Raw genomic sequence first — 13,517 nt, 5'->3', positions numbered from 1 at the left:
GCTGACTCTGTTAATAGTGAAATTCCCTTTCCAGTCAAGCCTATGCCTTAATGCCAACTGGGTCAATAACATAAGATGGCACTGACAGAGGATTCTAGTGTTGATATATTTGTTGGCTCCTTTTTGGGCTCTGTCAATTTGTTTGGCAAGTGATACTTAGTAGGCCAGTTTACACAGTCTAACAAGTGATTTGTTTTCAGATGTTTTCATTTAATTAGATGTTTGACTAATATATATATATATATATATATATATATATATATATATATATATATATATATATATATATATATATATATATATATATATATATATATATATATATATATATATATATATATATAATATATATAGGCTGCATTAATATTTTTATCAGAAATAGGCAGAATTCAGAAATACAATTTAAAATAACTGCTTTCTATTTAGATTCAATAGTAAATAAATAGAAAGCACAAGTCAATATTATAAATTGGATTTTCAGCAGCCATTACTCCAGTCTTTAGTGTCACATGATCCTTCACAAATTATTCTAATATGCTAATTTGGTGCTTTACACCACCTTTCTTATAATAATAACATTTATTATTACTATATCACAGTTGAAAACAGTTGTTCTCCTTAATATTTTTGTGAAAACTGTGATGCATTTTTTAGAATTATTTGATAAATAGCATTAATTTGAAATTGAAATCTTTTGTAACATTATAAATGTTGTTACTGTAACGTTTGATCAATATTGAATGCATCCATGCTGAATCAAAGTTTTAATGTCTTTAAAAAAATAATGTGTGCAGTTGTAAAAATATTTGTATAATGGTTTTAGTTTGGTAAAAGTGTACAAGAGAAATAAAGTAAATATTTCTACTGTATGTTATAGTTTCACCTACTTCAAGTCAATTGATAAGAGGAAGAACTTCATTAAGGTTATATAAAGTGTTTAACATCATGTTTGATAAACAGAGACAAGCTATTCTCTCTGCACAGTAGGTGTTGTTCCTTTGTCTTATGAGATAATAACCTTTGTCACTGCTCGTAATCCTCTTTAGAGATATATCTGGTGAAGGGTAGTGAATGGGGATGTCACCATGTGTTCAGCGGCTTGGGGATCTTGAGTTCTCTGGGCGTTTTGTACTGTGTAATACTAAATGTGCTGTTGTTGTCAAATTTGAATGCATGGCATTTGTGAAAAGAAATTAACCGTATTGAACTCTTGGCAATTAGTATATATTATTCAATATGTTTTGATCCGTTACATTTGAACATTATCTGGTATGGATTTTAAGCCTATCTGGTTAAATTTAGTTTGCATTGGAATACAAGGAAATTAGCCAGTTCCCAATACATTTGGACTATGCTCTTTTCGTTTACAACAAATATGTATATGGGCACAATCATAATTTCTAGAAATCCCTCATTTAAGCCATTGTCTGTTTTGCCATCTTCAGTTAGAGTAGTTATCACTAGTTTGTAATTCGTTATACAGGAAACTGAATGCTTTAAAGGGAAAAGATATTAGAGAACATTTTAAAATCACATACACTACCATTCAAGAGTTTGGGGTAACATTTTACATGTTTTTACTGGCACTTTTGATCAATTTAATGCATCCTTGCTGAATAAAAGTATTAATTTATTTAAAAAAAATCTTACTTATCCCAAACCTTTGAACTGTAGTGTGGCCTAATAATTGTTTTCATATACATTTAATATATGTTTACCACTTACAGTAGCTTGTATCCTATTCTATCCTAAGCCATACTATCACCTACTAAAGTCACATCACACACTTTTTGTGCAGATATGTGCTCATGGATAAGTTGCTTGTTAGTTACTTGTAAGTTAAAGGGTTAGTTTACCCAAAAATGAAAATTACTTGCCTTCATGTCGTTCCAAACCCGTAAGTGTTTTTGGAACACATTAAGATATTTGTAATGAAATCCGAGAGGTTTCTGGACCACCCATAGGCAGCAATGTCATTGCAACTTTCAAGGCCCAGAAAGGTAGTAAAGGCATCTTTAAAATAGTCCATGTGACTACAGTGGTTCAACCTTAATGTTATGAAGCAACGGAAATACTTTTTGTGCGCAAAAACCATAGGCAAAAACAAAAGAAAAGTAACGACTTTACTCAACAATTTCTTCTCGTCTGTCGGTCGTGTGTCGTCAGTCGCCTACTCTGTTTACATTATAAATACAGTGCAGCGCTTCTACGCCAGAATGCCGGCTCATTATTGGCCAGTAATTTGGAATGACATGAGGGTGAGTAATTAATGACAGAATTTTTGGGTGAACTAACCATTTAACATACATTTATTTATACATACATATATTTTATAAACACAAAATGGGTATTATTGTTGTTGATGGCCAATTAATGTACAGTTCACCCAATTAAACACATGAATTGGAAAAATCAAATCACTGGTTTAAACACATTTAATCTTCACTATATGATCAGCCTTATATTAGTCACACATGTCTCAGTTTCTACCAACACTTGATCTCTCTCTCTCTTGGTGAATGGATTTTCTGCTCATTATTCAGTGCTGATCCTCTTCAGGTCATTGTAGAGAGGTAGCGGTCTCAAGACAGTTGCAGTCAATGGTTCTTGATGGCTCAGAGGCTGTTCATTTGGGCTAAAGTGACACTCTTTGTTCTGAATATATCTCTTAAGTAGCCACTTCACTTTCATCTTGTTCTTAGTCATGATAAACTGAAAGATGAGTTGCTTTGGGTGAGTAATTTTCATTAAAGTTTAATATCATTCATTGATCTGTCTTAATGGAATTTGTCTATTCAATATTATGCAGTATTTTGCTGAGGACATGATCATAATTTGATATGTTGATACTTCTCCAACATGGTTATTAAATGGTTTTGTCTTTGCCATAAAACATCATGTTGTGCCAGTGATGTTTTAGAGATATGTGGCTTATTAATGATCTGATTTCTGTATTTCTTCACTAGTTTATTTATTAATTTTACTTTTCCCACAAACAGAGAGAACTGCTCAAATAAAGAATTGAATTCATTTTTGGATTACAGTGAACTGAAACAGAATTAATAATAATTTGTGTTCTGTAATCGTGCAGTCAAGTCTAATTAAACTATTAAAACAGAGCTACTCATATTAACCTTTGTTCAAAATGTCCCATTCAAGTGTATTTTTTCTTAATAACCATCGCATTTGGTTAGAAAATAGGCAGAGCATGGCACCGTCTGACCCCCTTAAGTGAATTTCTCTTCACAAATGCAAATTCAGTCTGGCAATGTTAGTTCTGTCCACATTTTCGGAGAAGCTCAATAATGTTAATGCACTCTATTTTATGCTGTCATTCAGAATACTCATGCTAGTGCTGTAGTATTGAGATTTGTAGTGGCCTGTTAGGGCACTTAATGCTTTATTTATTCTTGTCTGCCATTAATGCAGCGACTGGCCACTCAATTAAGTCACTGTGTCACTCTTTCTGCGCCTCCATAATAATGGGAACCTGAGGCAACTCTGCTCTCTAAAATTGTCTAATGGTGTGTTTTTGTCAATACTGTCACCAAGGCAATGGGGAGAGAGAAATGTTATTGTGAAACTGCTCATATTTTCATAGTACCTAGTACAGATATAATATAGAATAATAGAGATACAGAATAATAGAGACTGTGCTTATAAAACTGAGTTGTGAAGTCATTTGCTTGTGAAGTAATGCGTATATGTTTTACTTTAGTTCACCCATAAATGAAAATCGTCATCATTTACATCATTTACTGCATCATGTCATTCCAAATCTGTATGAGGGTGAATAAATGATGACAGAATTTGGGTGAACTATCCATTAATATCTATAGTGCAGCAGCTCTGATATTTTTAGTATTCAAATAATGTCTGATCTAAAGAAAATTAAATTAATTACATTCGGTTTGTGTTTAATAATCAGCCTCATTAAATGAATACAGTCTGCCAGTGACAATTAGAGACCTACAAATATCAAGAGAATTTACGCCATGATGTATGTGCTTTTTATTTGATCACACATGGAATTCTTTTAAATGCTAATGTCAGTGCATCGCCTTCAGAGAACAAAGCGACAGAATTGCGCTGACATTACACTCAGGGTTACTAAGGCTACATTTGCTGAGGTTTTTCAATTGGGATCTTTTTTCTGTTTCCCTGGTGGGCGGTATAACAGGCTTTTCCATAACTGCCAACGTTGCATAAATGTGACAAACATGGCCTTATTTTTATACTCCATCTTATAAAGGCAAAGTTATCAGAGTCAAAATTGTATTTGCCTCCTGTCTGCCAAACATTTTCCGAGTTCAAACCGTTTCACTCATTTCAGTGTGCGCTGAATCACTTAAATTATATTATGAATGTCATGCTACAAGTGAAAAAAAATTGCTGTGTTGCATCTGAGATTTGATGTTCTTCCCAGAGAGCATAGAACATCACTAACAGCGAAAAGAGAATGAGGAATAAGAAAAGCGAGGGAGAGAGGGAGAGAGAGAGAGAGGCACTGGTGTTATATACTCCCACACCTTTGCTATTGCTGGATTCTGGTATCTGTACCAGAGCTTCTGGAGTGGGAGTTTCAGATGAAGACAGTACTCAGAGAGGCTGCTACATGTTGGAATTCAATGAAAAATCTGGATGTCCTTCATTACTCTGCTCATTTTTGTCTCTGTCATCCTTTCCGGTTCTCCGTCCATCACTATTGAATTTACTATTGGATTTTAAACAAGTCTCACAGTGATGCTCCTCATCTAAATGAATGCGGTGGACTCAAAACTGAAGCTTCTTCACTTTGGGTCGTGATGGAAAAACTGACTGGCTGAATTGAACTAGCAACCTTTAAAGAGTCTTTACGATATGGCTCTTCGTAGCTGATTTAAACCTTTTTTCTCTGTTGCCTTCCTGTGACCATGTTTGCCAGGATCTTCATTCCCAAGAAGCATCGTCAGCGATTTGACGAGGCCGTCTCTCAGAGTCTCATCAACCGCATGTGCCGTAGCAAGAGCCTGGGCGAGCCCCAAAACAGGCTCCGCCGGAGCCGAAGTCAAGACCACCACGAACGTCCGCAAGGCTCGAAACGGGCCAGTTCTGTGCCCAGAGATACCGGAGATGACCCGGCCCAATCCGACCGTGGCCTGAGGAAGAGCACCTCCACGATTCCCAGCCACTACGTCACTGGAGCCAACCAGAGGTATGTATCATATGCCTCCTTTATATAGTAGTTTTTCAATGTTCATTGTCCTATTATTTTATGTATGATAAAATTATTAGCTTTTAGATTTCATTTTCCATGCTGTTTTGAAAAGACAATTTTATCCCAAAACACTGCAGGAAGTCTCCTCAAATGCATAGAACACTGTGTAATATGTGAGAGACTTTGTGTGTGGGTGGGTGAGAGAAGCACTATTGAGTTGTGTTTGTTTCTGTGCCTCATGCTTTCACACGCACACACACACATGCATGTGCTGTCCACATCACGAGCACTTTTTCATACGGTGATCTACTGCTATGTGTTTTAGAATGCAGGATATATTTTAATCATTAAAATCGTGACTTAACCTAAAGGGAAGACTGCCGTCGTATCACATTCAAGCCATGAAGCTGCTTATTGAATTTCAATCAAAACAAAAAACGGATCCTCTTGTTGTTTGGTTTTTTCCTCTTGTACATTTGCTTAAAATTGACATTTACAGTGTGCCTTTCTGTATGATGTCATCACATTGTCTCAGTATTCTTTATTTGTGAAAATGTTGTCTTAAGTATTAGTGGGGAAGTATCAGCCAGAGTGTTTAGATTAATACTACAGCAAAAGTAGATATGATGTGCTGATACCCTGTAGACTATATTTCTAATCTGCTTTTCAATAAATAATGCTTCCTTGGCTCAGTCCTTATGTAATCCCCATAGAGAGTTTTCTATTTTTTTAGCATGTCTTTGTGTATCTGTCATCCCCTTTCTAATCCGCCATCAATGTTTGGTTCTGGCGGCCCACCTTATGTAAAATGGCACTGCGACAGGACCAAAATGTTTTTTATTGCGTTCATTTATCTCTGTTTACTCGATGGTTCCAGTGTCGCCTTGAGGTGTTGCCACAGCAACTGCTAAGGCTAGCTTTACTCTAATGATATGTCATGTGTTTTCTCTAAGAAGCAGGGAAATTGCTTCTTAAATAGCCATTCAAGTGGTGCTTCAGTATGCTTGTCCGTTTTGTTCAATATAGAGGTCATTATCATATGAATAAGTTGCTGGATGTTTGGCCTCTGAAATATGTTGGCCATGTACTGGCAATAAACAAACTAGGATAATTAGTGATCATTAGTGGAGCTTCTTTCACAAGTTTTGTACATAAAAATCAATTGCCGTGTAATCCGTTCTGAAGTCATAATACCTCATACCCACCATAGCACCTATTATTTTTCAAAGGAATCAGACTTTTTTACCTGGTGGATTATAAAACTCTTGAAAAATCCCATGTAGACTAGCTGGAAGGAACTGACTAGTAGCAACCAACCAGCAATTTATAACAACCACCTAGAGCCTCTTAGCAACTGCAATTGCTCTTATGACTTTAGCCAGTAAACAACCACCTAGCAACCACACAGAACACAACAGCAATGCCCTAGCAACCACCTAGAACACCTTAGCAACCGCAAAAAAACACCTTGGTAACAGCTCTTTTGACTTGAGCCAGAAAGTAACCACCTAGCAACCACACAGAACACAACAGCAATGCTCTATCAACTATAGATATCCATAATAAAGGCTAGATGTCTTACAGCGGAGTCTCTAAAGTCATCACCGGCGGCCATCTTGTCACAGGCAGGGCTCTGTGGCTCCTGATGTAAAGCGAGGGATCTGCATGAAACAAATACTCTTATCTCACTGAAATCTTGACGGATTTACAAATGGTTTGGTTTCTTACAAACGTTATTAACGTGGCTATAATTATGGATGCTTGAACAGATTATGAATAATTTTTCATAAGTATACAGTGTCATAACTACATCTCTGACGTTTATAACAAACCAAACAGTTCGAAAATCGGTAGAAAATTGAGCAAGTTATGGTTATTTAAAAAGTGCAAGCACCCATGAAAACAATGAAACGAGTGAGCGAGCTGACTGTGACAAGATGGCCGCCAGGTGCGGAGGTCGACCTCCATTGGCCAGCAGCGCGGACGAGACATCTAGCCTTTATTGTGGATATCAATGCTATCAACTACCTAGAACCCCTTAGGCCCCGATCACACAGAATGCGTTTTTCTGGTTCGAAAACGCGAGGCGCACTGCACTGCTTTTATTGGTTGACGTTTTTTTTTTCATTGAGAAAAGAGCAGTGCGCTGCTGTTTTTTTTTTACGTTGCTCGGAAACCCCCGAATCAGCTGTGCTGTCAGTCTAATCAAGGTAACGGTCCCCACAACGGGAAGCCCGCCTCTCCATTCATTCGATTGGACAATAGAAAAAAAACGCGATGACGTCAGTCACTTTTCTGCTCAGAGTTGACTTTTTTTCAACTTAATGCGCTCAGAGCGCATTAAAACGCGAGGCGCGCATAACGCTCTCTGCCAACAGAAATCTATTCAAAAGAGGCGCCTCTCGCTGCAAAAACACGCCCTGTGTGATCGGGGCCTTAGCAACCACAAAGCAACACCTTGGCAACTGGGCTTTAGCCAGTAAGCCACCACACAGAACACTCAAGCACTGCCCTAGCAACAACCTAGTACACCTTAGTAACCTCAAAACAACACCTTGGCAACTGTTTTTACTTGGGCCAGTAAGAAACCACCCAGAACACCCTAGCAACCGCAAAGCAACACCTTTGCAACTGGTCTTTTGACTTAATCCAGTATGTAACCACCTAGCAACCACACAGAACACAACCACAATGCTCTAGCAACCACCCAGAACACCCTAGCCACCGTAAAGCAACACCACAACTGTTTTGACTTGGGCCAGTAGACAACCACCCAGATCATCTTAGCATGTGTGAAAAATCCCACTCACAGCACTTAGCAACTACATAGCAACCAAACACTACACCCTAGCAATGTGGCAGTTTTGCACAGACAAGCGTCAGTCATGTTCCTCGGAAAATTGTAAAAATCAAAAGTATTGTATATTATGTGAGTGTTTTAACAAACCTACAATCAGTCAGTATAGTCAGTAATCGCTCTGCACTCTCTCTCTTCCTCTGCAGAACCATCCGTGTGTACCGGGGTAAGAAGAGTTTTGGCTTTACTCTGAGAGGTCACGCTCCTGTGTGGATCGACTCCGTAATGGCAGGTGTGTATGACTGATTGTGACGAATACCCATAAGCACTTGCTAGTTGCTACCTCTCATTACTTATCAGAATGAAAAGAGAACTGACTCTAAGGTGAAGCAGGCTTTTGTTTTTCTCAAGGTTTCTGATCTGATGCAGAATTATACATCCTGTCACCTAGGATACAGATCTAGCGCTAGAAATTAATTTTGACTGTCATATTTTTGCCACCAGAATTTGTGCCACGTTGGTCATATTGCTGTAGGCCAGAGCTGCAGGATTAATCGTTAAAAGATTGCGATCTTGATTCAAACACCCTCGCGATCTTATTCCTAAATGACAACAATTCGCCTGTGTCATGATCACAAGCAGAATATTCAGATCTGTGCTGCCGCTGCTGCTGAGCCAGAGAGAGCGGTTGTCATATTGTGTACAAGTATGAAACAGCCTCACAAACAGTATTTTCAACCACACTATTTCTGTGTGGCATTGTGTATTCTTACAATGATTCAAATTATCACAGAAGCACTGGGCTAAAAGTTTATAGTTCAATCATGACAACCCTGAATTGAATTTAACCAGCATTTATTAATACACATGGAATGTACATAGGCTTGGTCTTGGCAGACTAGATCTGCTACGCTGCTGCTGCTGGATGAGCGAGGATACATCTAAAAAATGCACATGAATACAGTGAATTGAATTCAGACTGCTGCAAGGAAACATAGGAAGAACCCCCCGAGCAGATCTTGGCAGGTGGTGCTGGGGAAGGTGGGGGTTAGCAATGAACTGATCCGATTCAAAGTGAGGGATAAATAGGTTACGTAGATAGAACAATTGGACGACTAATTGGCTTTAAGTGAACCAATCCGCTGCTCAGAAGAGTTTCATGACTGAACTCTCTCTCTTCATATATATATAGCAAAAATTTCTCAAGAAGTTAATGCTGGTTCTGATAGAAAGGTGTCAGAATGCACAGTGCATCACAGTTTGTTGCGTATGCGGCTGCATAGCCGCAGACCAGTCAGGGTGCCCATGCTGACCCCTGTCCACCGCTGAAAGCGCCAACACTGGGCATGTGAGCATCAGAACTGGACCACAGAGCAGGAAGAAGGTGGCCTGGTCTGATGAATCACGTTTTCTTTTAAATCACGTGGATGGCTGGGTGCATGTACGTCGCTTACCGGGGGAACACATGGCACCAGGATGCACTATGGGAAGAGGGCAAGCTGGCGGAGGCAGTGTGATGTGTTAGGCAATGTCTGCTGGGAAACTTTAGGTCCTGCCATCCATGTGGATGTTACTTTGACACGTACCACCTACCTAAGCATTGTTGCAGACCATGTACACCCTTTCATGGAAATGATATTCCCTGGTGGCTGTGGCCTCTTTCAGCAGGATAATGTGAATGGTTTTGAGCACGAGTTTGAGGTGTTGACTTGGCCTCCAAATACCCCAGATCTCAATCCAATCGAGCGTCTGTGGGATGTGCTGAACAAACAAGTCTGATCCATGGAGGCCCCACCTCGCAACTTACTGGACTTAAAGGTTCTTCTGCTAACATCTTGGTGCCAGATACCACAGCACAGCTTCAGGGGTCTAGTGGAGTCCATGCCTCGACGGGTCAGGGCTGTTTTGGCGGCAAAAGGGGTATTAGGTATTAGGTCATAATGTTATGCCTGATCGGTATATATATATATGACCGTTAAAAAGATTCAAGAGTTTCCGTTCAAAAACGCTGAGTGATTCAAACTGATTAAAAAACAATTAGTTAATTCAAATGTAAACATTTTTTGATGAATAAATCTAAATTAATACTTTTTTCAAATAGTCTACAGCAATTAACATTTTGTCAGAAGCTCTAGTAAATGACATTTTATTTTTTAGTTGTCTATTCAGAATGATGGAAGAACCGTGATCTCTATTTTAAACAAAAAAAATGGTGAATCTCAATTTATCCAGAATCGTGCAGCTCTACTGTAGGCTACAGAGAAAGCTGTAATAAAAAGGCACATGGAAAGCACAGCTTGGGTCAGTGGCTTGTTTTCAAGGGAAATGGAGTATTCTTTTTTTGGTGCATTGTAAAAAAGGAAGGAGTGGGCTGTTGTACTAATGAACAAGCTTTGGGTACATTTGTATTGAAGTCTGTACAATTGTATGTTGCGAGTGGAGAGAGGGCGGTGAGTGTGTGAGGGTCTGTATGACGATATTCGCCCACTGCAGGCCTGTGCTGAGGCTAGTTAACACTGACTCAGCCGCCTGTGTGGGGCTGCTTATGAAAACAAGTAGGAGTCCAGCATCATGATGAGAAAACAGATTACAAACCCTCTCAGACCCACAACAGAGTATCTTGTAGTGTTTTAATTACAAACAATCACAATTGGCAATAGTATTTCACATCATTAAGATTCATCAAAGTGGATTATTTGTGGGTGTGGGTGTATTGTATGTAAATGTAAGTTTTTTTATTCTCAGTCACAAACCCATGTTTTCCCATTACAGGTAGTCCAGCTGAGGCATGTGGCCTTAAACCGGGAGATCGCATATTGTTCCTCAATGGCCTAGACATGAGGTGTGTTTATTTTTCTCATGTTGTGCTGATGCTTTAAAAGTTTTATGGCAGTGAAGTGTTATTACAGTAGATACTGTGGTAAACTTATCTAATTACTAATAACCTTCATTATTTCATATAATTTAAGGGGTAGTTATTATTTCCCATTACATCATTACATATTAGCTTTGCCATCAAGCGTACTATACTTAAGACTTTAGTAGTTAAGTGATTTCTCAGAAACATAATCAAGTTAACCTAACATGTAGCAATTTCACATAGCCTATGTATTTATACTGTTCCAAATTTTTTAGGTCCAGTTTAAGATTTTTAAAAAATAAATTAATATTTTTATTCAGGAAGGATGCATTAAATTAATCAAAAGTGATCTTTACTGACACTAAAGACATTATAATGTTACAAAACATCAAATAAATGTTGTTTAGTTGAAATCAGAGGAATTTCAACAAAAACATTAAGCAGCACAACATTGTTTTTAACATTGATAATAATAAGAAATGCACCCAAATCAGCATACTAGAATGTTTTCTGAAGGATCAGTGGCACTTAAGACTGGAGCAATGATGCTGAAAATTCAGCTTTGCATCATACATATTGCATTTTAAAATATATTAAAATAGTGATTAATATACTGTATAAATGTATGGTGAGCATCTTGGTGAGCTTCTTTCAGCTTCTTTTTATTTGCAAGTCGATGTTACTCAAATGTGCCTTTAAAATAACTAAATAATTTTAATTGACTAAAACACAAGTTAAACATTACTTGGGGCAGGGGGTTTTCATCTCCCAGCATGCTTTGCGTGCGATTGGATGAGAATATTTTTATTTATTTCATAAAATGTATATTTCATTTGTTCATTTGTTGGGAAAGACAACAAACAGCCTTTTTAGTACTTCATGTGTCTGTTATATGATGATTTATCTTAAGGGTTAACAATGTGGTTTTGAATAAAGCTGTTAGTTAGGTCAGAAACAAGCTGTTATTAAATTCACTGAATTCATATTATGCATTTGCTTTATTCTGCTGCTCCTTAACAAAACACCAGCTTTGTTGATTTAGGCCTAAATGTAAATCACTTTCCTGCGGCCATGATTTAGCTGCTTCTTGGCTTTGTAGTTAATCTCCAGAGCACAGCAATTTACCAGACTACTGTAGATGTTCAAGTTCATGCTGCTTCTGGGGAAAAACATTGCATTATGCCAATAAAAAAAAGTGAAAAAGTGCTCGGTACACTAAGTGCAAATAGCGATAGATGCTATTTACACCAAGTGTAAAAAGCAACTGGATTCTATTTACACTTAGTGAAAATAACATTCTTAGCGATAGATGATATTTACACTAAGTGCGAATAGCTGTAGATGCTATTTACTTACTGAAATAGCGTACTAAGTGAAAATAGTGATATATTCTATTTACACCAAATAAAAGTAGCAGTTCTTTGCAATATGTATTAATGGTAGCCTAATTAGATGTTATTTTATACTTTATTTTGACAGATACATACTATTTGCACCTTAGTATTGTTGTACATTAACAGGATGCAATAATAACAGTGTAAATGATTATATTTATTAGAAATATTAAATGGATGCCGCCTTAATGGGACAATAAAATCCCTCCCTACACCTTCCCCTAACCCTACCCAATAAATACTTTTATTATTATTACACATTTCGTTAGGCACTTTATTTCCACTTTTAGAACATTTTCTTAATTTTTATTGAAAGTAAATGCCTTTCCGATGTGATATGTGATGGGAAAAGGGAGAAGAGCGAGCTCAGCAAAAGGCGGATTCGAACCCGGGTCGATCAAAAACACAACCTAGATTCCTGAGCCTTTCGGTCTACTGACTAGTGAATACACCACTGAAGACACCACTTTTTTAATCTTGTTTAGGCCAACCCGGCATTGTTAGGCGGAGCTAGTGCAAATAGCCCTTGCCAACAAGGCACGCTATATGCACTTGGTGTATATAGACACTCCGTTAATGGCATTCCAAAAACACCAAGTGTACATATATTTATAAATATTCTTTAAGAGAAGATACTACTTCCGCATTTTGTCCCACATTATATAATTCCTCTCCTATCTCTAAACCAAAGCTTCTCTCACCAGTCTCACAGAACAGAAATCTTATAATTAAGTACATGAATCAACTGTGTTAAATGCAATTGAAAACATAATCTCACTGATCACAAATATAATAGAATCAACTAATTCCTTGAATTCAATATTAAAGGGTTAGTTCACCTAAAAATGAAAATTCTTAATCTTCGGTAAACAAATTAAGATATTTATGATGAAATCAGAGAGCTCTCTGACCCCTCCATAGACAGCTATTTAATGAACACTTTCAAGGCCCAGAAAGGTAGTAAAGACATCGATAAAATAGTCCATGTTCAACCTTAATTTTATGAAGCGACAAGAATACTTTTTGAGTGCAAAAAACAAACAAAAATAACGACTTTATTCAACAATTTCTTCTAGCCTATGTCAGACTCTTACGCAGTTTATGTTGTAAACAGTGCAGCGTTTTTCGAGTTCTACGGCAGATGCTGTTCACGTGAGCACTACGGCGCATGTGTGTGATGATGATGCGGGAGCTGCACTGTTTTTACAACGTAAACTGCGTAGGAATCTGACACAGGCTAGAACGAAATTGTTGAATAAAGTTGTTATT

The 13,517-nt window shown here is 37.6% G+C and overlaps 1 protein-coding gene across 1 annotated transcript in view; it reads left to right on the top strand.

The window, feature by feature from the left end:
- Nucleotides 1-13,517, top strand: part of grid2ipb (glutamate receptor, ionotropic, delta 2 (Grid2) interacting protein, b) — a gene marked incomplete at its 5' end in the record, with an annotated part of 36,340 nt that overhangs the window by 3,755 nt on the left and 19,068 nt on the right. The window contains 3 exons of the mRNA XM_079845456.1: nt 4,925-5,194; nt 8,201-8,286; nt 10,767-10,836. Coding sequence (XP_079701582.1) covers nt 4,925-5,194; nt 8,201-8,286; nt 10,767-10,836 — 426 coding nt within the window. The remainder of the gene's footprint in view (nt 1-4,924; nt 5,195-8,200; nt 8,287-10,766; nt 10,837-13,517) is intronic.

The sequence above is a fragment of the Gobio gobio genome (genome assembly GCF_949357685.1).
Source record: "Gobio gobio genome assembly, chromosome: 20".
In the NCBI taxonomy this organism is placed as follows: Eukaryota; Metazoa; Chordata; class Actinopteri; order Cypriniformes; family Gobionidae; genus Gobio; species Gobio gobio.
The sequence above is the reverse complement of the archived record's forward strand: the minus strand, read 5'-3'. Positions and strand labels throughout refer to the sequence as shown.